This window comes from Leptosomus discolor, chromosome 1 (assembly GCF_034619465.1).
Source record: "Leptosomus discolor isolate bLepDis1 chromosome 1, bLepDis1.hap2, whole genome shotgun sequence".
Lineage (NCBI taxonomy): Eukaryota > Metazoa > Chordata > Aves > Leptosomiformes > Leptosomidae > Leptosomus > Leptosomus discolor.
Genome location: NC_141391.1, coordinates 58,828,722 through 58,855,725, shown reverse-complemented (window position 1 = coordinate 58,855,725; position 27,004 = coordinate 58,828,722). Strand labels below are relative to the sequence as shown.

The window sequence follows — 27,004 nt, the reverse complement described above, 5'->3', positions numbered from 1 at the left end:
AGAAAAAACCCAATCATAGTTCAGATGAAAATTAAACCTGCAACTGGGGTAAGTTTTTAGCCAATAGAACTTAATTATTGCTGAGCTCGAAAGATCCAAAACCACTGAATCTCACGAGACTACCTTAACTGGACCATTTCCGTTAGGTATAATTATGGAGAAAAGACAATATTTGCAAGAATTAAACTATGCTTAGAAAACCTTTAAAACTAAATGTTACCCTTTATGTCTTGAAACATCACAGCTGGTATCAGGTAGTTAACTATTTTAGGTTGGAGTATAGTAAGCATACCATATTTAATATTCATATATGACATAGCAGCACTAGCTTTTTCGAGTTTGTGATTTGTCCATAAGAACAAATTCTTGACTTAGCATGCAGTTTGTGGCAACTCTAGAGAGGAGGAGACGGGGTAGTATGTACAGTAGCCGTGCTTGGCTGTCCGCAGGGAGGCTTCGTGACACTCCGTTCCGCTCCTGCCGGCTATTTCAGGATTATCTGTTAAGACAAAGGAAAGCGTGATCGCGCTTTTAGGCGACGTGGGGAGAGCAGTTCGCCCAGATGGCTGGTGCTGGACTAACTAAGCTCGGACGCAGCTCATACGGGACAGCATCCCGTATCCTCACGCTGCCTGGGAGGCGTTTTGCGTTTCACAAACCTGGTCGTTTTCCTCCTGCACTCACATCCTCATGTGCGTGAGAATAGGCAGAGGAGGTATTTTATCTGTCAAAATACCGGAGATGGCGCCGAAACCACAAAGGAAGGGCCTGGCCGTAGGTGGGGTGTACGCCCTCAGCGCCCCGGCTGTCAGCAGAGAGCGAAGCAGCCCTGCTCCTCCCGAGAAAGCTCAGAAGTACATCAGTACCTTGTGCGATTCTCCAGCTCCCACCCTACTCCCACAAAGTCAGGAACGACCAGGGGAAACAGTGGAGGCAGGGCCCTCATCACCAACAAGCAAAAAAATATACTGGGCTGGGTGTTTTCAAGAAGCTAAACTGTCTTTTTAATGCACTTTTAGCAGCTGCTTCTTTCCTAAAAAAAATATCTGCAGGTCAACAAACTTGAGAGGTTTTTCCACACTTCCTTGCGTAGGGGATCCAGGGGGATGATGGTAACGGTACCTCTGTGCACCTAGCTAGTCACTAACCTTGCTGCTCTACCTCCACAATGTCTCAAACTGAGGATGAAGCAACCATTTTACAGATACAAACCCTTGTGCTTCCAATGCTGCGAAGGTTGAATGCACAATGTGCCCAGCAACAGACTCAATCTGCTCACAGTATTGGAAAACAGTCCAGATTTCCATCACCTGTTTGAAACGTCTGTCGGTGAAACTGATGTCAAAAGCCAGAGGTGTGATGTTTTATCACGTCATTGCTAATCTGTGCTCCAGACTTAAGCACAAATCAAGGAATTAGAGTGCATTGCCTGCTCTTCCTGTTTGATTTGGCACTCGACATATTTTTAAGCTGTATTTGTAGGTGGTATGTTATACAGTCATGACAACACTTTGACCTACTTGTGTATTATGAAGCTAGACCGCTGCTTAATGCAATATTTATTTTAAAAGGGAAAAAAAAAAAAAAGGCATTTGAAAATAACTTCAGCAGCATACTACCTCTGACATACAGATTGCCTAAAAGAAACACGCTTGTCTCTGTGGAAGGCACTTGTTCTAGTCCTCTGCCCAGTCACATTTTAGCACACCTCACAACCATAACTTGCCTTGCTCTCTGTACACAACTACCAGTCCCTGACCCCACCTAAGTTGCTGGCATGCCAAAAAGTCATTCATCAGCACTGAAAATCTGGTGACACGCGAGGCCCCATTGTAATGACACTGTACAAACACCTGCTGCTCCAAAGGGCTTAACATCTAAATACATCATACATACAACAAGGACATAGATTTTTAATGAACTTCCACCCATTGTGAGTTTGTTAGCTTATCGCCTATCTTCTGTTTCCTATTGAAATAACAAAGAAATACCTTTGCTGAAATAATAAAGCCGTGCCTGTGATAACCCTGGTCCATCTACAGCACGGTGTTTTGACAAAGAACGTAGCCATGCTGAAAATAAGTAGTGACCAAGATTATCAGCACTGATATTTTTAGCATGTTACAACCCAACACGTCAATGTAATTAATAAAGCAGCTTTAGCTATACTGGGTTAGCCATAATCACGCAAGTGTATTTAAGGGATCCTAAGGTCTGATTTAATGGGACAGAACCTGAAATCTACCCAGTGTAAAACCCCCAGAATTTCAGACACTCACTGCAGCTGCCAACATCGTCTGCCAACTTTGGAGGGGATAAATTTGCATTTTCCTATAGCTTTTTTATCCCTGTACAGGCAGAAAGATCACTGCCCCTTATGCCAAAAGGTCCTAAAAGGTCAAACAGCCCCACAAGACTGATGCTCCCGATTCCCCCAAAATGTGTGACAGAGAAGGCAGAGGGCCTAGTCTCAGGCTGTTTCTTGGGAAAAGGGTAGGACTATCCCTGGTACTTTGATTAATCCAAGTGCAACTCACCCTGCCATGTGCCAGACAGGATGGAGGGGTCCTGGGCAGCGTGAAAGAGCAGGGACCCCTTCTCTGCCCTGTGCTGGTGAGCTGCAGAGCGCAGGTAAGGACTTCCACCACCCCATCCCTATTCCTGCTGTTTCTGCCCTTCTCTTGAAACTCAGGAAACAGCGAGGACAATGTCAACACTTTCCTTTTGTGTGCGAGCACGTCCTGTTTATTTGGCCGTGGGTGCAGGAGGAGCAGCTGGAGCTCTCCCCACCATGCTTCTCCCACTGCCAGTGGCTACAAAGCCGGCTTGCTCCCACATCATCCCCGCTGTGCCACCGCTCGTGCAGGGGGCGTAACTAGGTCATGCTGCACCCTGGCTATTTCTAGTACACGTAGGAGTCCTCCTTGGAAAAAAAAAATTCAAATCTCTCCTTCAGAACTAGTGTGGAGATGCAGAACTGAGGAGCTAGAATTTTTTTTTTAACCTTAGCCACAAAGTGTAAAATGTATCCCCTAGTCTTTAATTACAAGTTCACACCCTATTTCTCAGATGGCACAACTCTGCCATAGCTACATATGCACGTATCAGCTTCTGCGACTGTTTTTTTCACTGTGTCTGACAAAGAAACATAAAATGCTAAACTACTTTACATGGAAAACACACTGTGAACCTCTTCTGTTTAATCTACAAATGAAGTAACAAACTATGATGGAAGACAGAGGCTATCTAAGCCTGCATTGCTGCTAATTGCTCCATCGCTTGCATGCCAAAAAAGGAGAAGCTGTACAGGACAGATCAACGAAGGAACATCCCTGCAAACACTTAACTACAGAGTCTGCACTCCCTCTTTACTTGTAAATAGGTCCAACAACTTCATGTTCACTACTGCTCGAAGAACTACATCTCAGATATACATATATATGTCTTGTCGTATTTGCAGTGATACTATTATATCATTACACTTCACAGCAACTTGATATAATGTATTGACACTTCTACCATAAAAACCTGAAAAATAAAGACTATACAATGAGTGTGCAGTGTCCCATGCACACAGGTCTACAGGTCAAGCATGGGAAAGCATTTTCATATGCTCTGCATGGATAAGATCCACAGGTGTGGATACAGACGTGCCAGAAAACATACCTGCTGCTGCTAATACGAACACTATTTCTAGCATAAGCAGAATGGCCTGGCATTTACAGCCTGGGGTAGTAATGCACAGAAGATTTATTAACAGCAAAGGGCATTTTTTGGAGGCAATCACAGATATAGCGTACCCTCTCCAATGCTTTTTTGCTTGGAACCTGCTCGAAGTGCCAGAAAGCTGGCTACCCTTTAGACTAAAATCACTAAAATTGTGCCAGTGTTAGTTGCTAGACCTCACTGAAACTAGTAATACATAGAGAGAACCTAAATTTCTGTAAACTACTTCCTAACCACCAAAAAGCATTTGCTTTCCCAAATTTTCCAGCTCTTTAGAGTGGCATTTTCATCTCCCAAATGCCAAGACTTTCTCTATTTTCTACCAAAGCATGGCTCTTCTAGACCTTTACCTTCAGGATCTCTGAATGACTACAGTGGCCATTAAGCCCCCTGTGCAACACAGAATCACAGAATGTTAGGAGTTGGAAGGGACCTCGAAAGATCATCTAGTCCAACCCCCCTGCCAGAGCAGGACCACCTAGAGTAGATCACACAGTAATGCGTCCAGGTGGGTTTTGAATGTCTCCAGAGAAGGAGACTCCACAACCTCTCTGAGCAGGCTGTTTCAGTGCTCAAACATCCCTAAATTCAGCCAGGGTTGCTCCTAAGGGTCATAAGAGTTCTGCAGTGTCATCCATGGGAATGACAACCAAGAGAGATGTTACTACCAATGGTTTCAGCTTCTCATCGAACTACCAACCCATGGTGTGCAGCAGACAAATCAAAGTCAGCTTGGGATTCTCCTCAAACCCAGCAAAGATGGCTGCGATCGACTATTGTCTCAATACTTAAAAAGTAAAATTGAGAATCTCTTTTAAATTAAGGTAGAAATTCCACCTTTGTGAACTCATTTCTGACACCCAAGTTACTATGTGCACTGCTTTGCTTGATATAATTCACAGAGTTAACTAAATTACCTAGAATCAAGACTGGGTACTGTGAATTTCAAGAACGCTGTTTGCCTTGAGATTTTCTGTTTTGAAGTTACAACTCACAAAGCTTCTTTATTCTGTGTTAAATTCTGTTTCCAGTTCCCGATTTATTATACAATGATGAATACAGAAAATTTACCATTCTGCATGAATTCAGTGTACATGAACTCTTGTTCAACTGAGGACCTGTCATAGTGGATCAGCTAGAAAACATGACTTTGCATCTACCTCTGACATGTTTTTCTCTCAGAAGTTTTGAAATTATGTCTCCAAATCACACTTTGCTCTACAAGCGTTAATACATTTCAAGGGGACATTAAGATCATATTTGACCTCCACACTGCGAAGCAATTATGCCTCCAAAAATGAACTCATATGTAGTAAACATTTTAGACTGCTCAGCCTTTCGTTTTGAAAGCAATGTAGTAATAGGAGTTTCTTGTAGACAAGATTCATCTCAGATTATTTTAGACATATACGCCTTAGCTGGTCACCCTATTTTACATCTTCCTAGCCTACCTCAGGCAACTTCTTTTAGCACGAGACAGATTATCAACTCACGATGCTTTTTTCCCCTCTACCAAATATAAGAGTCTGTGGCAAACGGTTCACACTGAAGTATTTAACTTTTAGACACCTGCGTCAGGGCAGATGAATCCTTCCACAGTGACATTTTCTATTTTCATGTTTTTCACACGAGTAGCAGACTGGTCAGATATATCTAGGGTATACATTAAAAATGACAGATATTTTCAGACAGCTGGCTCATATCAGGCTGTCTCATAACTTCTCCCGCTTTCTAAAAATAAAACTAACACCAAGTATTTCTTCCCTTTGACATGAAACCCAAGACTATTTATATTTCCCCATGCCTTTGGGAAATGCCTCCATCTCTTAATTTTTCATTTTCTCTTTGAATGCTTTTTTGTGGCATGCGCCTTGTTCTTTTTCTTCAAAATAAACCAGTCTGGTTTTTCTTAATCAAAAGTGGAAAAGGATGAGTAAATAGTCAGACGTATACTGAGAGTAATCACTATCCTATCAGTTATGCTTGGTCTTACTCAATTTTTACATAGCCTTATAGATAGACTTCTTCACCTTCTATTTCTCCATGGCTTCAGCAGCAGCACCTCCATGGAGCACCAACCTAAGCTTTCCAATCCCACACCCCAGGCCTCCCACCGACACTCCCCCAAGCGATGGGATCTGCCCCTGACCTCAAGTGACTAGCAGCTGAGCCAGCTCCAACTCTTGCATTAAAAGCAGCCTGCCTCCTCCCAACGCTCAGGGTGGAAAGGCGCTCGGGTACACACACCTCACCTCCCCGCCCCCCCCGCCCCCCCCCCCCCCCCTTAGCTCTTGTCCTGCCCTCTTTCCTGGTCCTGGCACTAGCTGTAATCCCCCCGCTGGAAGTCCCCTCCTGACCTACTGTCTGCACTACATTGCAGGTATTGTCACTGCCACAAGAGCCTCCCTTCCTTGTCTCTACCAAGTAAGATTTGCATGTTCATGCACCCATCTAACCTTAGGCCTGCCTCACTCATTTGTTCCTTTCCACTTGCAAAATTCATGGTCACCGGTGCATACCCCTGTAGAACTAGTGTCAAACTAGCACCTTTCTACAGGGTCATCTGCAAACACAGAGAAGAAAAAAACCCAAATAAATGTATCCCCAAACAAAACCTGAAGGAACTACTAATAGGGTTGGAGAGACCTTCTGAAAGCAATTTGCTACCCCTGCTATCACTGCTGAACACTTCATCACTTTTCATAAACACACTGAGCTCCACTGGCTTCTTTCCTTTGCTACTCCTCCTCTCTTGATGTCCACAAACCTCATCTTCATTTCCAGCATATTATGATTTAATATGTATACGTGCTTTATTTTTCTCACTAAATGTGGATCTCGTTTCAATTCAGAGGTGAAGGAGGATTTTTATCTTATTGCTTCTCCATTAATCCAATGCATCCCCAATACATTTGTCTACTTTGCTCATCAATAAGGTGACCTCTGATTTGTATATAAAGGGTGAGATGTCTACACCACAGATGATCTCCTTGGTTGCCTGCCCATACAGTGACTAATATAGGGGGCATCAGGTCTTATTTTCTTGGCTTTCTCACAGCCCATCCCCTGACATGGTAATTCTGGTGCCCTGCTCCATCCTCTCTTTTCTTCCCTAAACCTGGGTGCCCAGTTCTGCCTGTCCCATATGTTGATAATATGCCTTTAGAAATGGCTGAGAGTCAGTGTCCATGCTGAAGTGGACACATCTGCTAGCAGATTTTCATTCCATCAGGCACAAGCTGTTGGCCAATCAGGGTGTCATAAAGCTGACGAAGACCTTGTCTGAATCCAGCTCTTCAAGCTGATGTAAAGAAAAGATCAAGGCAACTATGGATTCCCAAAGAGCCAAAGGTTCAACAGCGTCATTCTTCTCATTCAATATTCACAAGGTCCTGGAAAAGAGTCCAAAGCCACTTGTGCTGCCAAGTCCTTAGCATGCTTATAAGCTTCAATAGGTATTTACTCAAGTAATAATGTATAATATTATAGTTCAACTTAATAGGTATTTACTCACTCTGAAGAAACAGGACTGTTTTTTTTAAAAAATGAAAGCAATCTGTCTTTATTTATTCTTCTTTAAAGTAATAAATAATGCAGTACTAAAAATTGATCATAACATACTCTAATTATTCTACCAAAATCTATTTTTAACTAATCGCACAGGCAGCAGACAGACTACATAGAAATGAGAAAAACCACTGCTGTAATATTTTAGGAGCACCCATACAGTGACTGTTTTGAATAGTTACTCCATTTTATGATTCAGCAGGTCTGAGGTACTGCAATCACCTGTGTTCCTACTTTCAGGTCATTTTCCTACTGCCAGAATAGTTTCCTACTGCCAGAATAGTATCTTACACAGTGGATCTAAGAGCACAAAGGAGGGAAAGGCCAAACACAAGTTGTGCATTACCTGTGAAAGCACCCGTATTCCTGTTGTAGGGTGTTACTTTTCAAAACCTACTTTTCTTAGGTGTCCTCACCTAGAATTTTTTTTTCTTTTAACAAAACCTGCTTTCTGTTTTCATCTTAGGCATCATGCATGCTGAAATCATGTAAGATGAGGCTGTCACTACACATATGGCACCCCTTTTAGGCGAACACTGCCAGTGCAGAGCATGGCTAGCACTTCTGGAGGTTCCCCAGCAGTAACCACCACTCTGAAACCATTCCTCTCCCAAAACCTGGTGCTCTAGTTCATGCTCCTCTGCGAGCAAGAGATGGTCCACTGCAACATCCAGAACTTAAATGCAGAAAAGTACCAAATTCATGTTCATCAAGGCTGGTCATCAGACGCCACACTTAAAACACTTCTGTCAGTTTTATAAAACTCACTATACTTACAGCTTTTATGAGGAAATCTTAATGTTCCTGACTTTTGGCTGCCTACTGCTTCCTTAATTTTCTTCTTATCTGAATACTCCCACATAAACAAATATATATACTATTGTGTGTCACTGCAGATAATATTGTGCCAAAAATGAAGTCAGTCAAAGTTAACAAATCTCTGCCTCAAGCTGAAAGTCACGACAGGTACAACAAGCAATTAAATAAATAAATGTTTCCACTGTGGTTATACAGGCAGCCTCCTACACACTCAAAGCCAAAGACTGACATTTCTGGTGGGCAATAAATCATACACTGACAGAAAAATACGATATTCATTTAATTCAAGGGAGAATAGTTGGAGCAGCTAGAGATGTCCAGATGCAATTATTTCAAAGAACAGAATCCTAAACAAGTACATCTGGAGCTCTGCACTGCACTATGTTGTTAAAATTTTATGATGGAAAAAAACAGACTCACATGAGCTGTGTGTACGTGCTAAGCACAATGAAACAAACTCATTTTTCCCCAAATGCCTACAAAATGACTTGACCTCAGAAAAAATTTCCTATGTTTAAATAATAAATATATGCCCCAAAAGACTTTTACTCAACTTGTTGAAGTATCATTTGTTGAATAATTGAAAGCAGGAACAGGAAAAGAAGTTATCATATCAAACATAAATGCATTTATTTAATTGCAGTGATATGAAAGCTAAAACAGTCTATAACAGGAAAGGGAAATATGTCTTGATTTTTGTTACATAAAAGAAAGAAGTGGCTGCCTGTGCTTACTGCTCATGTTATATGACAGTGCCATCTAGCAGACTATCAGAGGAAGTCAGGTTTCAGTCCTTCTCTACAGGGCAGGGGTGTGTGATGGGGGAATTTCTAAAAAAAAACCCAAACCAGAGATTTTCCATTTCTTCCCCCTGGCTTCCTGTATAGAAGCACTTGATCTGAAACTCTGTATGCAAGTCTGCCAGAAGTCTTCATCATCTACACAGAAACAACATGCTATCTTAAGAGACCAAAAAATGTTATTTAAAGTAAAACAAAGACTTGGTTAAAGTTTGCATGAGACTTAAAATAGACTTCCTTTAAATTTTACAGGGTGACCTTTTGGCATTGCTTCTTTGCTGCCTTACAGTTTAAGAAAACAAAGTTTTGCCACATACTTTTTAACATCAGTTGTTTCAAGGCTATTTGAAGGGTGTTTTCTTGACTCTGCTTGGGATTTGGTGTGGGCTTTAAGATGGGAAACTCTCTCTTCCCGAGTTTGCAAACTGTTAATCCCAAAAGTTACAGCTACTTACATGTAACTCCATGTCTTCAGACAAGATAACTTCATTGAATTGAGGCTTGTGATTCTTGGATGTCTAGCAGGAAATAGGCAGCAAGCAGTCTAAGTTTGCCTTTCCTACCATGACAAGCTATTGCTATCCAAACACCTTCTCTAGAGAAATTACTTCAATGACTTCTCATGATCAACAATTGGTTAGGTTCATTTTTCCATCCTGGTGCAGGTACAAGGTGAGATATTCAGTCCTGCATTCCAGATGCCGAGGCTTGCCGGTACGTCTATGTGGAGCAGCACGGCACCATACGTGAGCTCGCTAGATGCACAACAGTGTTCTGCCCAGGGCTCGCTCCCTGCAAGCATCCCCTCTGATAATGTCTGAGAAAGGAATGTTCTTCTGTCTCCTTTTCTGGATTTTTCATCTTAGATTCAAATTGCCCTTTCTGTGGTTAGAACAGAATTTTCTATAGGAGTATTTAACTTGGGACTTTATGGAATTTTTAGACCAAAACTTTCAGTCAAAAAAAGGACAAAAATTGTTTAGAAACTTATTATTCACAGCAGAAGTGCTTTCCTATCTGTTCCTCCATTCCCTTGGAAACTGCAATTAAAGCTTTTTAAATCACTAATAAGAATTTTGCATAGGTTCTTATTTGTAACGTTGTTATACGCTGGCACTAAAGATGTAAATAACATTTGTTTCCCCTTCCCACCTTCCTTCTCAAAAGCTTGCTTTTAACCAACAAAAAAGGCTGTTTCTTACTACCTGCCAGATTTTTTCAATTCATTTTCTCAGTATATTGCTACTCTTCTCCCCGTTTACAAGTTCAGCAGGTTTCCACATGGAAGACAGGGAACATGAGACAGAAAAAGTCTTGTCAGCATTGCTGAAGACAGCCCTCTGCCCTGCCAGAAGGCTTCCTGGGGTTAGATGGATATAGCAGAGAGGAAGCCCTTTTTGGGGACACCAGGGAATATTTGCAAGCGGGAGCAACTGGCGTTTCTGCTTTATGCAGGAAGAGAAATTAGCTTGAGTAGGTGTCACATAACATTTCAGTCTAAGGAGGATCTGTCTTCTTTGGGAGCGGCGGCTGCCGTAGCGGGCACCTTGGCAAGGAGAGGTGCTCTGTTGCTGCACGTCCAGGCTCCCCTCCCTCCACAGGGAGCTGCCACGCTTGGCATCTCAAATCCCCATCAAACTTTGCCATGTTTGTGTTTTACGGTATGTTAACTACCTTTTGAATTCTGGGGCAAATATTTTAATTGTCCTTTTGTTTGCGGCGCTCGAACGTAACATAACTATTTTTGTTTTCACTTCATTGTATTTTTATAGATTTTGACAAAACTGAAGGCTACTGAATGATTTCATAATTAATATCTGCATAATTGCCACCTAATGTAGTGTGAACGCTGATGCATAATTTAAAACAGCTGTGCTAGATAATCACAAGCCTTAGCACGAGACAGCCTGTTGATCTTCTATTTCTTTTCAGACATGGCCTATGAGTATTTAATTTTTCTATAGGATCTGCCTTTTAATTTTTCCTTCTTGGTTAAATGTCATATAACTAGTAGAATAATGTTGTCACTAAATAACATCTTTAAGCAGCATTCTCTGTACTGCTATTTTTATGCTGTCAGTCTTTGGCCCATTTTCATTGCTACAGAAAATAAAGCCATGTACTGTTGTGTACTGAAAGGATGTGAGCAAGATTATTTTCATTAAAATGATTTGGAATTTGGTAATTGCCCTGTAATAACCAAGAACTAAGGAAGCACCCACTGACCTCGAGGACACACGTTAAGACACAGAAATGCTGGTGACTTAACCTCCCGCCGCAGCCAATGGGGTGACACAACCTAGTCAGTCAGCCAAGAGAACCTGGAGATCACTTCATGGGATCACCCACTGCAGGCTCAGGTCATTTGCTTACCAGGCTTTTAGCACTATTTGGGCTAAGGTCTCCTTCCTGTCATCCAGCTGCCAGTTCAGAAGCGTGAAGGTCCTGTATTGCATCTGCCAAGCTTGTCAAAATATCTTGGATAACCTAGACATCCAAGGTTATCTTAGGACAATCTTAAACATCAGTAGACACATGTTTAGGCAACAGAACCAAGCCCTGCGTGACTTTTGAAGGGTGAGCCAGACTATTTTCCAGACTTCATCTGACTGTGCTGATAACCTTCACAGTCTACAATGGGTACTTAAACTTCTAGCTTGCACGTAGACACCCACACTCACACACCAACACTTAGAGGTGTCTTAATTTCGGGCTTAGCCCTAACCTTTTAATCCTTGTAAGACTCACTGATGCATCTATGTAAATGAAGCAATAGTAAGGCTTTCCACTTAGAAACTTAAAGTCCCCCCAGAGCAGGCGTTGGCATTATTCAAAATTGAAATTCAGTCCCAGAATTCAGAAAAACACCTCAGTCAAATAACGTTAGGATAGATCAGCCTCTGTGAAATCTTATGGCTACCTGTGAGTGAAGCTGAGCAGGTAACAGTTTCCTTGCTTGCTTGAGTACTGCTAGTCCACTAGGTACAGGAGTAGTAATTAAAAGCTTTGTTAAAGATCTCTGAAGTGCATATTACACACAGTTACTGTATTCATATTTTAAATAAGATGGTTTACATACTTCTGCCCACATGCATGCACTAGAGGGAGCTAGGACCAAACCCTCCATATGCATGCCCTAACGCTGCTTCTCACTGTTACTTCACACTACTTGGAACTTTGCTGGTTCCATCCTCCAAGAAAACGTTGTCAGCATCCCCAAACAACAACTGAAAGTAAATTCATTAAGGATCTAACCCTGAAGTGAGGTTAAGCAGCTGCGGCTTCCAGCTCCACCCTGATGGGAACAGCTGTAGCTGTTGTGAAGGGGGGTTGAGGGAAAAAGGGAGGACATCTCACCTCTGATCAGTCAGGCTCCCGGACTCCTCATGTACCTTTGGATGTTCACCTGCCTTTCACTGGAAATCCCAAGCTGAAGTCCCACCCTCTGTCCCCTCTCATCACAGCCTGGCAGCTAGAGTAAGCGGGGACACCCCCTCACAAGATGTCCACACACAGTGAACAGCACCACCACCAGTTCTTGTATCAACCGAGTCAGTTTTTAATCAGGATTTGTAAAACACCATTTGCTAAAGCACTTTTGCTCCATGCTGCTTTCATTGCACTGAGCCAAAGTGATTATCCTCCCCTCTGAAGTACACTGCAAGAAAATTATTTTGGTTTTAAAATCTAACTTCCATAATTCAGGAAAAGCAAGAAACTTCAAATTTTCCATATATTCTTAACTGGTGTCACCTTGCATGGATGTACTATGGTATAGCCTTTAAACCTACACAATCTTCTCACGTGCCTTGTGCCATGCATTGAACACCAACATGTAGAGTTGCTGGCCAAGCATGACCGACTCTGCATGTGTCAATGCACGCACATTTTGAGCTGTTACTCATGTTATTTTCAGGAAGAAAGGATATACAGGAGACATAGTTCATCTTTTTTCAAAATACAAGCTGACAGCAGATACTAAATAATTTACTGGACTAGAGTGGTTAGGGTTTTTTAGCCATCAGCTGAGATTCCATAACTTTTGGGATGTTGACTTCTCCCTCCACTGGTGCTTCAAGGACACCGGGATCATCACACTCAACCCAAGGAAGTCCAGCAATCTTTCCCCAGGCCAGAATACTAAGCCAAATGATATTGAGATAAATGATTTATGCCTGGCATTGTGAGGAGAAGCCATGGGAGCTGAAATGGGACGGGCTGAAGGCTGCAGGTAGATGAAGAAAGTGCGGTAGAGACACTGGAAAGAGGAAAGAGTATCCCACACATATGTAAAGTAGTGTGGCACAGACCAGGAAAGGAAATTTTACCTAGATGGGAATAAAAATGTCCTTTTCTGAAATACACAGTAGAGTTTAAATCCATACAAGAGGACACAAACAAAGGACATTACGACCATGGACAATGTCTCATTGCCTGCTCCTTCTGTGTTTCTTGGGCTAAAGAAATATGAGAGCTAGGACCACAGAGTGACTATGGGGCTTTTCCCAGTGTTGTAGCCTTGCCTCCAACTCTTAGGAGGTTGTAAATAAATGGCAAACTTGGAGGTTTGACTCTTATAAAGAAGTAGTAACTACTGCTACTTCCCCTACTTTCAAACACACAGGTTTTTATAATAGCTTTTAAAGATTTGCAATAACTAACACAAAGACAGGAGTAAGAAGAAAAAGTCAGCAACGGCACGCACTACAGAAGTCAACAAGAAAAGCTGCTGAGGTGGGACTCATCTCCTCCACGTGTAGTGGTGCAGAGCTTTGGTTACACACCTATGGGCTTTCCACAGGCAAAAGAAAGAGGGAGGACCTTCCAGGGCAATTTACCTTGCCCTAACACAGACTTCTAGAAAAACAGATGAACGGGATCCTGAACTTCCAAATGGTCGAAGTTAAACAAGTGGAAACCCATCCCCGTGTTAAATCATCGTGTAATTTCAGCATGGAGTTGTATGTATACACACACAAATATATGTAATAAATAGAGACAGACACTTTTTACAACTCATGTTGAATTTAAAATGCTCTAATCCTCCAATGCAAACGAAATCTGTGCTGGGAAAGGAGGGGCTCTGTCTGCTCTCCTGCTAGATGAGAAAGTGCATTAAGGCACACGTATGTCTCCCCAGTGGCACTAGTTACTCGTTTGAAAGTATTCCCATTAGCTAAAAAAAAAGACTGCTTACTGGTCCTTTTGTAGGTGTACATGTATTTATGCTACTTCAGTCACAGTCAGCCCCTCCGGTGCTCAGGAGTGCGGGTGGTAGAGCTGCCCTGGCTGCATTCCCATTACTGGAGAGGGTCCCCAGCTGACCCCCTCCCCAAACAGCCCCATTTTCTCATAGTCCCTTGGCATCTTCAAGTCCCTCTGTCACCACTTTGGGATCACAAAACTACGCTGGATACCACCAAACAATTTTCTGCTGCAGAGGCTGTTCTGGGAAGGATAGTGAAATGCACCATTTGGCTGCTGCACTTTCCTCCTCATCCCAAGCATTTTTTCATTAAACCAAGCTAGGTCTCAGAAAAAAACACACAAAACGACAACCTTCTTCTGATGAAAATGCTAAGAGCACAAACACCACAATGTTGGCAAATGAGCCTTTCAAAAAAAAAATAGAGAAAATGGACTGGTTTGTGTTTCTTTCAGGAAGTAGGGTGTATTTCAGAGGTAGTATATTTTTCCTAAATGATTATAAATAAACTCTTGTGGCAACTTCTATTTTCCCATGGGATACTTAAATAGTTTTGGGACCAACAGTGAAAAAAAAAAAATAAATCTGCTGGTATAACATTATTAAGCAAAACATTTTCACTGATTTCTTTGTAATTCCTTGGCAGGTGGAGGGGAATGAATCAACAGGCGAGCGTTTCTATTAGGTCTGCAAGAGCTTGTCAGTCTGGCCAGGAGCAACACAAGGAAAGGTGATGGGGACATAGCCCTTTGCTTTCTCTTGGTGAGCAAATCCACTTGCTTCCTCCTCAGTTTGACCTCTCAAAACCTGAGGCAAAACAGCTCTCAGGTGGAAGTGCCCGAGCATGGTCCCAAAACAATAGAAAAGCCAGAGTGACCCAACTGCTGGGCAAACTCCTATCCTGGCAGATGGCTGGGCGCATCAGGGTGGGAATCTCCATAGCCTCAATGGAGCTGCAATACTTTGAGCCGCAATAAATACATTTTCCCTGGGAATCAGGTCCTACAGGAGGAGGGTGAAGCCCTACCAAAATGAAAACTGCCATTAACATAACAAACTGAAGAAGAAAAGGAGAAAGCATCATCTTTCCTAGCCTGCCTCTGCCAATAACCCTAGGGTTCTTTGTAACAACGTCCTTCCTCAGGGAAATAAAATTCCCAGGTTAAACATACAGTTTCAAACTTAAAGCAGGCATAGTCATAAATATCTCGAGTGCTGTTTTGATCACTAGCATTTACAGAAAACATTCCATTTTCTTTCTTTTTTTTTCCAGCTGCCCTGTCCCACTTGTGATTTTAGACAGCTTCCATGCTTACAAATTAGTCACTTCCACACATCGCATGGAGAAGGCTACGTTAACACATTAAACACACCCCACTGTTTGTAACCTGTGATGATCTTCTTTTTGAACTTAGTTGTTAATAATAGACTTTTGTAAGTAGTCCAGTACTACAGTGATTCTAACTCCAGCTGGGTTAATTACACAATAATTAGGTACAAACATTGCAACACAAAACACAGCTACATCATTATTTGCAACAAATGTTAACTCTAAATAAGTGCAACCTGTCCCACAAACACTTGCTATAAACGACTTAAAAATAAAAGTAAAATTGGATGGGGTAAACACAGAAAAAAAAAATTCTCCGGGAGAATTTTTTTTGTTAAAAAAAAAATTAAAATAAAAATCTCAGCACTCATTTAGAGTTCGGGATCTTGTGAAAGAAAGCTTTAAAAGGAGCAAACCTGATTTGCTGTGGCTGTTGCGGCGAAGGGAACACTTGTTGCAGGAGTTGTTGCTGCAGAGACAGTGGCGGCCGTAGCGTTGTGCATCATGGGTACTTTCAGGAGGGGAACCATGGAAGCAATGAACAGGAGGGTGCAGCATTATGGTAAGAGAAGTGGTATTTTTGGCATGGTGAATATCAAGAGCGGCAAGCCATCGTCATGGGTTAAACCGGCAGATGGCATGCAATCACAGTGCAAAGCGAGAAAGCGTGGCGGAGAAATAAAAAAAAAGGGAAAATAGCTTATTACAAGTACAATTAAAGGAAGGTTGTCAACACAATCGGCGATTCCCAGAAAAAAAAGAGCAAGGACCACTGAAAATGCGGGTGTTACCTCTAACAAGAGGATTACTTGTGCAAATGATGGTTCTACCAAAATAGCCCATTACCTGAGAGTTGTTACATGGGCAATTCATTTTCCCCCAGTATCGCTATAAAGCACTCCAAAGTAAAATTCTACTAAAAAAAAAATACAGTGGTTTGTACTGGGAAGGAAACTGATAAATGTTTATCTTAATTTTTAAACACAATTAAAAAATAATTATTTTCATGTATCTTCATTTTGAAGTAAGCCAGATACTCACTGTCTTCCTTTATAATCCAATTTATTCTTTTTTTCTACTAGCATTCCATAACTATTAAGACTTTATCAGAGTTACATTACCATCTACTTTGAGGCAAAAATCAGGAGAAGGATGATAATAATTTTCCTGATTTAAATACTACTTTGTTTGATCTAAAAAAGCAAGGTCGATTTTGTGGAAGTTGCTGCTTTGGCTCATTTTAAGAATGAATTTTGAACAGCATCTTCATGGGAGAATTATTAACCTGATGTTTTAAAGGCTTGGTATTTTAACTGCTTATCTGAGTAGTCCCACAAAAAAAAAACCCACACTGGGACAGGGCTACAGAATAGAAGAAAGATTAATTTTCCATCTTAGAGGCTGTTGCATTGGGCTTCCATTTTGCATGCCCAAAATGTTAATTCCAAGCTGCAAACATATTTAAAGGAGGAGCGAGATTTATATCATGGGTTTCAACAGAACCTCTGTGGATCAAAGTAGGCATTTCTGGGAAACGCTGATAAAACTTTCTAACACACAGCAAAAAGGAGAAATAGGCACACCACTATGAAACTTTAAAACACTGATGAAATTTGCTGGCTTTTTCCAGTATTTTATGATTTTATAGTACTAGACAATATAAAATATAAAGAGAAATAAAACTTTGAAAACTGAAAAGCAGACTGGAATTCATGGTATTATGCTTTTGCAGTGTAGTTGTTATAGCAGGTGATACCACACCTAAACTGCAGCGTTCATCTACAAATCTAAACACTCTGCAAAGTCAACCAGAAGGACAAGCGAACCCTCAATTCTAGTCACTGCCTAAATCTTGCCTTAGGATTTTTGAAACAAGTGAATATACATCATATACAATATAAAAAGAAATCAATAAAGAAATTTGGAACCTACCAATACTGGTAGCGGGTGTCATGCACAAAACTGACCCTGCGTGTCATGCAATGATAGGTGAAAAAAGTGGATAAAGGGAAGAAACAGGTTAGCCGTTTAGAGTTAACATTCAAAGTGAGATTCAAGCATAACCACAGAGAAGTACGTTAGTTAAATGAAACTGTAAGGTCATTCGTAGCTTTGCTTTAACACAAAAAAGGTCATTATGTTCTTACTAAACTCCTCAGTATACTTGGTGACTTTTGGCACGTTTCTGTATTATATGCAAGATACTTCATAAACTTTTTTATTGAATACTTTTATCCTTTCACTTAGTACTTTGCAGCAACTGGTTTTTGTTTATAGAAACATATTTGGTTAAAAATCACATTATTTGGGAATTTTAGAACTCTGCATAATTCAGACAGCTCAGTGTTGCACAGATCAACATTCACCAACTTTTTGATGTCCAGCAGAGTAATACGTTCAAATGGAGTTAGCCAATACTGTTCTGCAGGGGCTTGCCAAATTTGCATTTGATGTTAATGTACTCATTCTTAACACAACATGGGAGGTGGAGAGTTGTTTCTGACTAAAGAAAACACGACTGTGACAATTCCCCACGTTAAACACCTCAAAGTGTGCAACGTGCCAGCACACCTCAGAGATGCTCTGGAAGGACTGCTTGCCTGCCATGCACTTTAGTTTTAGTGTGTAGTGCACCTTCAACCTTTCTGGGGAGACCAAATGAAAAAAAATGAACAGTGTATTTTCAGCACAGTGAATATAGCAAGCTGGTGAAGGTGAGCAGGTGAGGAGACTAGTCCCAGGCACATGCATATTTGATACAAAGTCAAATATGCTTCTTGTATTCCTGCTTAATTACTACTGCAGCCCCTTATCAGACCACCAGAGTAGCAGTGTAACTATGAATGACCTTACTCAGGAACAGTCCCCAGAGAATACACAAAGTTCCTCCTCTAGAGGCTATAGAAACACTAACAAACAGCAATGGGAAGAGAGAAAAGATCTGTTGTTTTTAAGATCATTCATCAAACAATAAGGAGAAGGTGACAAAGCAATCAAACTGATGTGAAACAAACAAAGTGCAGAACTTTGGAGCTAAGCCATGCTAAGTCAAGCCCCACACTTTTTATTACGGGAGCAAGTGGTTAAGAAAGCAGAGAAGTTATATAAAACAATTAAGTTTTATATATATTCCAGCAGCAAAACTTGTCTTAAATTTTAACTTAACACACACACACACAAGGAACACATTTGAAAATTATAACAGTTCAGAAAATACCACATAATCATTTAAAATCCAACAGACAATGTCATGCGTTGCTCCTTAGACCACGGTGGCATGACAGTCCTTACACCCACCAAATCCAACCTTCCCAGGAAACGTGGGAATATCAGACACAGCATCTTTAATGAAAAGCTTATGACACCCAATCATATAGAGAGTGTTCCCCTTTCCTAGCCTCCTCCCAAACCCCACTCCTCTCTCTAACATCCTTTCTAGATGCTGACACACTTGAGAAAGGTTTTCTACTCTGGGCTCGGGCTCCATCTGCTGCGTTACCCCTCTGTTTCTTCTTTTTTCATCCACTTGTTATGGGGCTTGCCAACAACCTGGACCTTAAGGTTTGGTTCCAAGATCCACCCTTCCTACCATCAGGAATTTCTAAGATAAAACTATAATTACAACCACTAGTTGGAAAGAGGAATGGGCAATAAAAAGCACAAAGAATGAGCTACTTAAGGAAGCATGAGCACTCCAAAAGTCTGGAAAATATCCAAATGCTATTTCACTGAAAAAGGTTTAAACTACTGTATTTTCCATAGTTAATTTAAAATCCTTGGCAATTGCAACTAATAGCGATAAGCCCTGAAAGGGAGTGCTTAAGAGAAGGAATAATGCATATCATACTGCAAACTCTCAGGGTTACATCGTAAAATAAATTTGTGGAAATTTCTGTATGTTTGTAAGCACAGGGAAGTCTTCCATTCATGTCCAAATAGGCAGTCTCACAATTTATTTTTTTTTTTTTTCCAAACACTCCCATAAATGTCAGTATGTTTTCTGCTACAGATATTCTGGTGCACCAATGTGCTAAAAATACAGCATGCTATAACTTACTATTATAAATACAGGGGCAGGCTCCAAGGTTGTTACTCAGGCCTTATAGCAAAATTCCATAAAGTCAAAGCCATCTGTGTTTGTTTCTATCTTTAAAAACATATGGGAATGCTGATAGATTGGGAAATCATTGTGTGTCGCGTTTCATTCCTTGTTTAACTGATATTATTTCTACACACTAAAATAACATTGCTGAAATGTCAAGCGCATTTGCAAACACGTAGTTTTAAATGATTCTGGAAGTTCATACTTGATAACATTCTGAAACTAAAATATGTAATTTGTTAATTACAAATGAAATCACAGAATTCATCAGGCAGGATATTTACCTTTGGGAAGTTTGGAGTGGGGGTGACTGACACAATTTAAAGGGTTAAAGAGAAGCCCTGCCACCAGCCATGGTGCAGTTCAAGCCATGTCTGAATGCTCTAATTTTTACAGAGTTCCAAGCACTGAAATGCAAATTATGTTCACTCGTCTTCAGATCACCCCTATAAAGAACTCTAACTCCAGCTATTAGCCACAAAAGCTAGGAAATGTTCTGGTGGTGTTCCAAAATGAAAACCACTCAAATGCATCTGATGCCTCAAAGCCCTTCAGGGCAGCCGCAGGGAGCAATGTGTTTTCCCAGTGCTTCCATGCAGGTATCAACTGGAAGGTTATGGCTGGTGCTCCCCTTCTTGCTCCGCTCATGTGTGGCTGGGGTAAGCCCCATGGCTGCAAAACAGCACCTGAAGGAGGAGGAGGATGTGCCTTGGCACACTCCCCATGGCATCTCTGAAGTGTGATGCTCTTTCCAGCATTTTCATTAGCAGAACTTCATCCTCTTATCTCCTAGGAGAGCACTGGCATATAGAAGTCAAAATACAGCCAATTTAAGATAGGAAAAAAGGGCCAAACTGTGGAAAATGATGAACAATGCTTGAATGTGAAAAGCAGCCTAATGGCATATTGAAGTTTCTGCTTCAATTTTCATACTTTGCAGGAGGAATTAAAACAACGTGTAAATATATCTGTGCAGACTTCACCTCAAGTAGGGCAGGGAGCATAATAAAACCTCCTGTTAAGTGCAAGTGCCTGACGCGGAGGCTACGTAAGGAACACAAAATTGGTTCAATGTGGTACAACATACCTGTTGGGATAAACGCTGCATGTTGCTGCAACTGAGCATTGGCAAGAGCCTGTTGATAGTGCAAGACACTGGGATTGAAAACGGCACTGGCACCATTGCTTTTTTCAAGTGCTTGTCTCTTTGGTAAAGGGTGAAGAACACCAGGAGGAAAGGCCTGTAAATGAGAAATTTAGTTAAAATGGCATTATTTTTAAGATGTTGTCTGTAACATATACATAAATACAAAAACTTATTATTTTTTAAAGCAGCTAAAGATGCTTTGCCATGCATATTAACTCAAAGCACAGCAATGTAAAATGAGTGAAATTTTGTTATTGATAGCAAAAGCATGGTACTATTAACCTAAAACTGTAGCAGCACAACTACTGAAAAGAAAGGCCTTTAAAGCAACAAAAATGGCATTGCCTCTAAATAGGTTTTCAAATATTATAGGGAGAAAAAACCACTTGTGTTTCATTGCCAAGTATTTTCTTTTTTAAAATTAAATATAATTTCCTATTATTATACAGATTAATGGATTACGTTACGCATTTTCAATTACAGAAGCAGTTTTATCTCAATTCGACTTTTCATGAGAGGATATTTAAAAAAATGAAACCATGTTAGGAACCAAACTAAATCGTCTGCATTTATTACGTATGAGAATGAGATGGATAAATAGAGTTTCTGGTAAATTAACAAGTATGTGAAATCATTTCCGGTTGATGTTCAAAAGTAAAGCGATACAAATTTCATTAGTTGCTTCTCTGAAAAAAATAAAAAAGCTACATGCAAAGCAAAAGGTGAAAGGTCAAAGTACCAGGTCTACAGTTGCTTCGAGAGGTCGCTTCATTGCTTTGGCAGTCGACTGAGTCTTTTAATAACAGGCAGCGAGCACATGATGGCAGTGGGCCAATGGGATTCAAGCGAATTAACATACAGGTAAACAGCAAGCAGAGGTGCATCATGGGAACGGCATTGCATTTGTGGATAGGTGAGAAGGAAAAAAATATTCTGAATGCAATATACAACATACAAAACACTAGGCATGCACAACAACAAAAATGTCTTCTAAAGAAATGAATATTACATTTCGAATTAGTACCGAAGCAAAAATGCATCTACTATACCTTAGTTAAAAGCATATAAGAGAGTAAAATATAGATGTTTGAAATTCAGGAAAGTTGAGTAAAACAGCAGCTTGCAGACACTATTAAGCATCGTATAAACACTTCACAGAGATGCAGAAAGTTCTAAGGATACGCCTATAAGAATTCCTGATAAGTTAGTTAAGTCACATTTAAAAGCAGAAAAATCAATTTGGAAGGCTACATTTTCAAATACAAAGCACTAGTGAAAGTTGTAATGCATTACAAATGCTATTAATATCAGTGCTTGCAAGGTGAGGGTCTTTTAATGAAGTGTGTTGTTCAATGGATTTGGAATTCAAAATGAGATGTTCTCCTTTTCCAATACAAAGTAGAATAAATAATATGTCTAGTTACACTAACTTATCATTAATTCCTTTTTTTTCCCCTACAGCTGGGTCAATTTTGTACATTTTTTTTTCTTGAAACTTACCACATTACATTGAGAGGGAAAAAAGTCTTTCAGAATTTAAAACATATTTTCTAAATTTTGCTACAATCTTCAGTATTAGCTTCAGGAGCAGGGAGTAAAAATACCACTCTCAGTTCATATGCGAACACTAACGTATGAGTTACGGTACTAGTCCAGCATTATTAATTTTTTTAAAAGAAAGTATTTAGGCATAGTACACAGGCATAAATTTATGTATACTCCCATAATAAGATCAAATTTATGGCTGATATGATGGCATTCTGTAAAAAAATCTTCTCATACAAAATACTACTTTCAGGTTTTACAGTGTAAATAGTTCTTAGAAACCTTTAGAAAGGAAAGGAAGATTTACTTAGAAATCAGATTTTTTACTTTTGTTTTTTAAACACAGGCTGATATTTAGCTCTTTTCAGGATAGGCAGATTATGCCTATCTTGACATCAGTATGTGGAAATAGGGAACAAAAGTGAAAAAAAAAAAGATGACAAGACACAAAATGCCTACAAACAGCTTATTGTCACAAGATTAGCTAGTGCCAACAAGGTATTTTGCAGGATAGCCCTTACTTTGCCTGTTCCTTGTTCCTGTCTCTGTTGCTCTGTTTCTAGACCTACTCATCAACCTTGTTTCCATGTAGTCTCCCCCTCTTTTCAGGCTTTCAGACCAACTGCCCATTTTTCCCTCCCACCTTCATCTTTTACTATCATCCTGATAGTAAAACCGCCTTTGCCTCTTTCTGTTCCATCAGGTTATCTCCTGCTCAACATGCTATCTCCTACATAACTAACAACAAAAAAATCAATAGCTCCAGACTGGAGAGGAAAAGGTTATGGAACAGAAATAAATAATAAAAACGATCAAACACGCTAAGGCATAGTATTTGTCTGCTGTATGTCACATTGGTACGCTACAATATCTACTGGAATATGAGCAAGATCCACATAGAGGAGGCCTGCATGGTTGTGCAAGGAGCTCCTGACTAAAATCAAACACAAGAAGGGAAGGACAAAAGGGGTGGAAGCAGGGATGGATGATCCAGGAGGAACAGTGACACAGCCTGAGCATGCAGGGATGGGTTAGAAGAGCCAAAGGCCACCTGGAGTTGAATCTGGCAAGGGATGTGAAGGACAACAAAAAAGGCTTCTCCAAGCCTATCAGCAACAAAAGGAAGACTAAGGAAAATGTGAGGCCACTGCTGAATGGGGTGGGTGACCTGGTGACACAGGACAAGGAGAAAGCTCAGGTACTGAACATCTTTTCCACCTCAGTCTTTACTGGTAAGACTTGCCTTCAGGCCAGTGGGAGACCAGAGGGTAAGTCTGAAGTGAAGAAGTTTACTCTCAGAGGACAAGGATCAGGCTAGGGAACATTTAAACAAATTGGATGTACACAAACCCATAGGACCTGACAGGATGCACCAACGGGTGCCGAGGGCTCCCTGGTCAATGTCACTGCAAGGGCACTCTTAATTATCTTTAAAGGTCCCTGCAACTGGGGGAAGGTCCCAAAGACTGCAAGAAAGTAAATGACACTCCTGTCTTCAAAAAAGCGCAGGAAGGAAGGTCTGAGGAATGACATGTTGGTCAACCTCACCTAAGTCCCTGGGAAAGCACCTGAGCAAATCCTCCTGAAGACCATCTCCAAACATATGAAAGCCAAGAATATGATGGAGTAGTCAGCATAGATTTATAAAGGGGAAATTGTGTTTAACTAACCTGACAGCCTTCTATGATGAGATTGGCCTGGTGGGTGAAGGCAGAGCAATGGATGTTGTTTTTCTTGACTTCAGAAAGGTTTTCAACACTGTCTCCCATTTCATCATCATAGGCAAACTTACTTAGTATGGGCTAAATGGGAAGCAGTGAGGTGGACTGAAAATTGGCTCAACTGCCAGGGTCAAATGGTTGTGATCAGCAACACAAAGTCCAGCTGGAGGCCAGTCACTAGTGGTGTAGAACTCAGAGGAGTGGCTGATACACAAGACAGATGTGCTGCCACTCAGAGGGACCTGGAAAGGCTGAAGAAATGGGCACAGAGGAACCTCATTAAGTTCAGCAAAGAGAAATACCAAGTCCTGCACCTGGGGAGGAACAACCCCAGGCACCAGTACATGCCGGGGGCCACCAAGGCTTGGCAGATAAGGCCCTCAAGGTCCCAGTGGACACAAAGTTGAACATGAGCCAGCAATGCACACTCACAGCAAAGGCAGCCGACACTGGGCTGCATTAGGAAAAGCATCACCATCACGTCAAGGGTGGTGATCCCTCCTCTCTACTCAGCACTGGTGAGGCTGCATATGGAGTGCTATGCCCAGGTCTGGGCGCCCTTGTACAAGACAGACATGGACATAATAGAAAATAGTCCCATAAAGGGATGAAAAGATGATTAAGGGACTACAGCACCTCCCATATGAGGAAAGGCTGAGAGACCTGGGATTGTTCAGCCTGGAGAAGATGCAAGGGGATCTCATCAGTGTATATAAATACCTGAGAGGGGAGTAAAGACAGAGGCAGACTCTTCTCAGCAGTGCCCAGCAACAGGACAAGAGGCAATGGAAACAAAAATAAATACAAGAAACTCCATTTAAATGTAAAGATTTTTTTTTTTTTTTTTTTTTTTTTTTTTTTTTTTTTTTTTTTTTTTTTTACTGTAAGCATGATTAAGAGAGAAGTTGTGGACTCTCCATCCTTGGAGACTTTCAAACGCCACTTAGGCACGTCCTGGGCAATCTGCTCTAGCTCACCCTGCTTGAGCAGGGGGATTGGGCTAGGCCATCTCCAGAGGTCTCTTCCAACACCAACTATGAATTCACATTTTAATTTAGGCTGTACATTCTTCAGTCACTTTTTATGCTCTCTGATGCACCACATAAATATTTGGAGATCCCTGACTACAATGATAGATCACAAGTCTTCTAATGCACTTCACATTTAAGCTGTACATGGTCTATAGCCTCTTTCATAGTGTTTTTACCCTTTTTTTTTTTTTTTTTACTTCAAATGATAAGGTCACATAAGATATCTGAATAAAAATTCTTAAAACTTCAGTGTACAGAAATACAGACAAGGCATATTCTGCAAGGTCACAGACTGCCTAATTCATTGACTCAGTGGTCTTACAATCTTTGCCTACAGTGCTCTAACCCTATCCACAATGCTCACCTATACGAGCACCCTCTGGACCAGAGCAATGCAGCCAGCTCCCTCAGGAAGGAAAATCTCTCAGACACAATTTCAACCTGGGAGCAACCTGCAAGTGAACCCTATGGGTAAGCATTTGTATTTCTCTGCCTTACTTTTGCTCTCTAGATCCAATTGAGTATTCTTGGTTGTTCTTGGTTGGCCTTGCAGGCATGTGTCTTTTCTACGACTTTTTTGTTGTTATTGCCATTCCGGTGATTTTTTATTCACTTTATCTGATTGTTTCAAATCTATGTTAAACGGAAAATAGTTGGATTGCGAAGAATCTTTTCTGTTTGGTAGTCTAAATACGCCATTAAAATATTTTGTACATGTTTTTCTGCAAAAAGTTACCCTGAATTACAGGTCCCTGCCTTCTCCTGTGATGTTCAAATGCTAACATTTCGATTCTGTATCCGAAGATGCTTCATCTTGCTTTCAGGCCAACGCAACTCCAATTATGGCTTATTTAAAAATCACAGGATATATATCCAACCATTACTGAAGCACAAAAAAAATAATTCCCTCATCTCTCTCCTTCCTTCTCTAGTATACTGCTTAGAAATATTACATTCTCCAAATGGACAACAAATATTGCACAACAGAAGCTAATTAGAATAAAAAAACCAACCTCCTTTGCTTTAATTTCCAGATGGTATTCAATTTCTGCAAGCACAGGAAAGTTTAACTAAAAATCACCCAATTTGAAACAGAGACTGGTGATACTATAAGAGAAAGAATACTAAAACTTCAGAAATAGTCTTGTGTTTGGAGGTTTACTTTCTTGCATAACTTATCCTTTGTCTCTCAAAAAGTCTGGTCTTTACTAATTTGCTAACTACAACAGCTTGGGGTAGTTATATACTGTACTGTATTGTGTTTCTGGTAGGCTTTTTAGCCAGAGAATAACTGTATTGTCTATAACTATTGTATGCACTGCCCACAAGTCCACAAACCACATCTGCTTAATTATTCGTCCACTGCCAGCAATGAGGACAATGATTCTTTGATTTGCTGCCAGCAATTTTGCTTCACAAGTCAGATCCTGCATGCTCGATTTATTTAACTTTATCAATACCAATCAACCTAAATTTATCAACTTTCCTGGTAGCGACTGTAAGGGAGGTCCAATACTGGTATACGGATGGACTGACTTGCCTGAACAGTTTTAAGAGCGAGCTTAAAATATCTGAAAATAGGAAGCCTTCAATCTCTTTTCTTCTGACTATAGTTACTATGCTGCTTCTTAATTATTCTCATTTTAGTTTACTACTTTTAAACCCTGTGATTCAAGTAACTTGCCCGTGACACTGGGAGAGGCAAGAAAAGTCTCCAGACAGGAGATCCATCTAACCAAAGATCAAAAAGATACAGTTAACACTTTTTTTAGTCAGTATGTATCTATGGAGGGCAGTTCTTTCCTCAGACAGACACTAATGGTTGGTCAGATGAATGTGCTGGTTTTTTCTGCACTACCTATAACGTGAGACCAAGGTGGCTGGGCTAGGCTCAGATATCTGTCTGACATCTAAGGTGGGGCGAGTGGAATCTTAATGTGGGTTTCTTTTCTACTACCAATCTGAGGCAAAAGTTCTCCCTCTGCTTTTCTTCCTTTTCTTCCAAATTTC

General features: G+C 40.7%; 1 protein-coding gene across 9 annotated transcripts in view; it reads right to left on the bottom strand.

Moving 5' to 3' along the window:
• Nucleotides 1–371: 371 nt before the first annotated feature.
• The window catches only part of MBNL2 (muscleblind like splicing regulator 2), a 68,996-nt gene continuing 42,363 nt past the window's right edge, over nt 372–27,004 (bottom strand). For 4 of the 9 annotated variants that reach the window (XM_009949879.2, XM_086482039.1, XM_086482036.1 and 1 more), the window contains 2 exons: nt 20,638–20,791; nt 372–499 (listed from right to left, as the gene is read on the bottom strand). In XM_009949879.2, the coding sequence (XP_009948181.1) occupies nt 372–499; nt 20,638–20,791 (282 nt within the window). Of the gene's footprint in view, nt 500–17,380; nt 17,417–20,637; nt 20,792–21,436; nt 21,491–27,004 lie in introns of all 9 variants that reach the window. The other 5 variants (XM_086482033.1, XM_086482037.1, XM_009949878.2 and 2 more) reach the window with 3 other exon arrangements.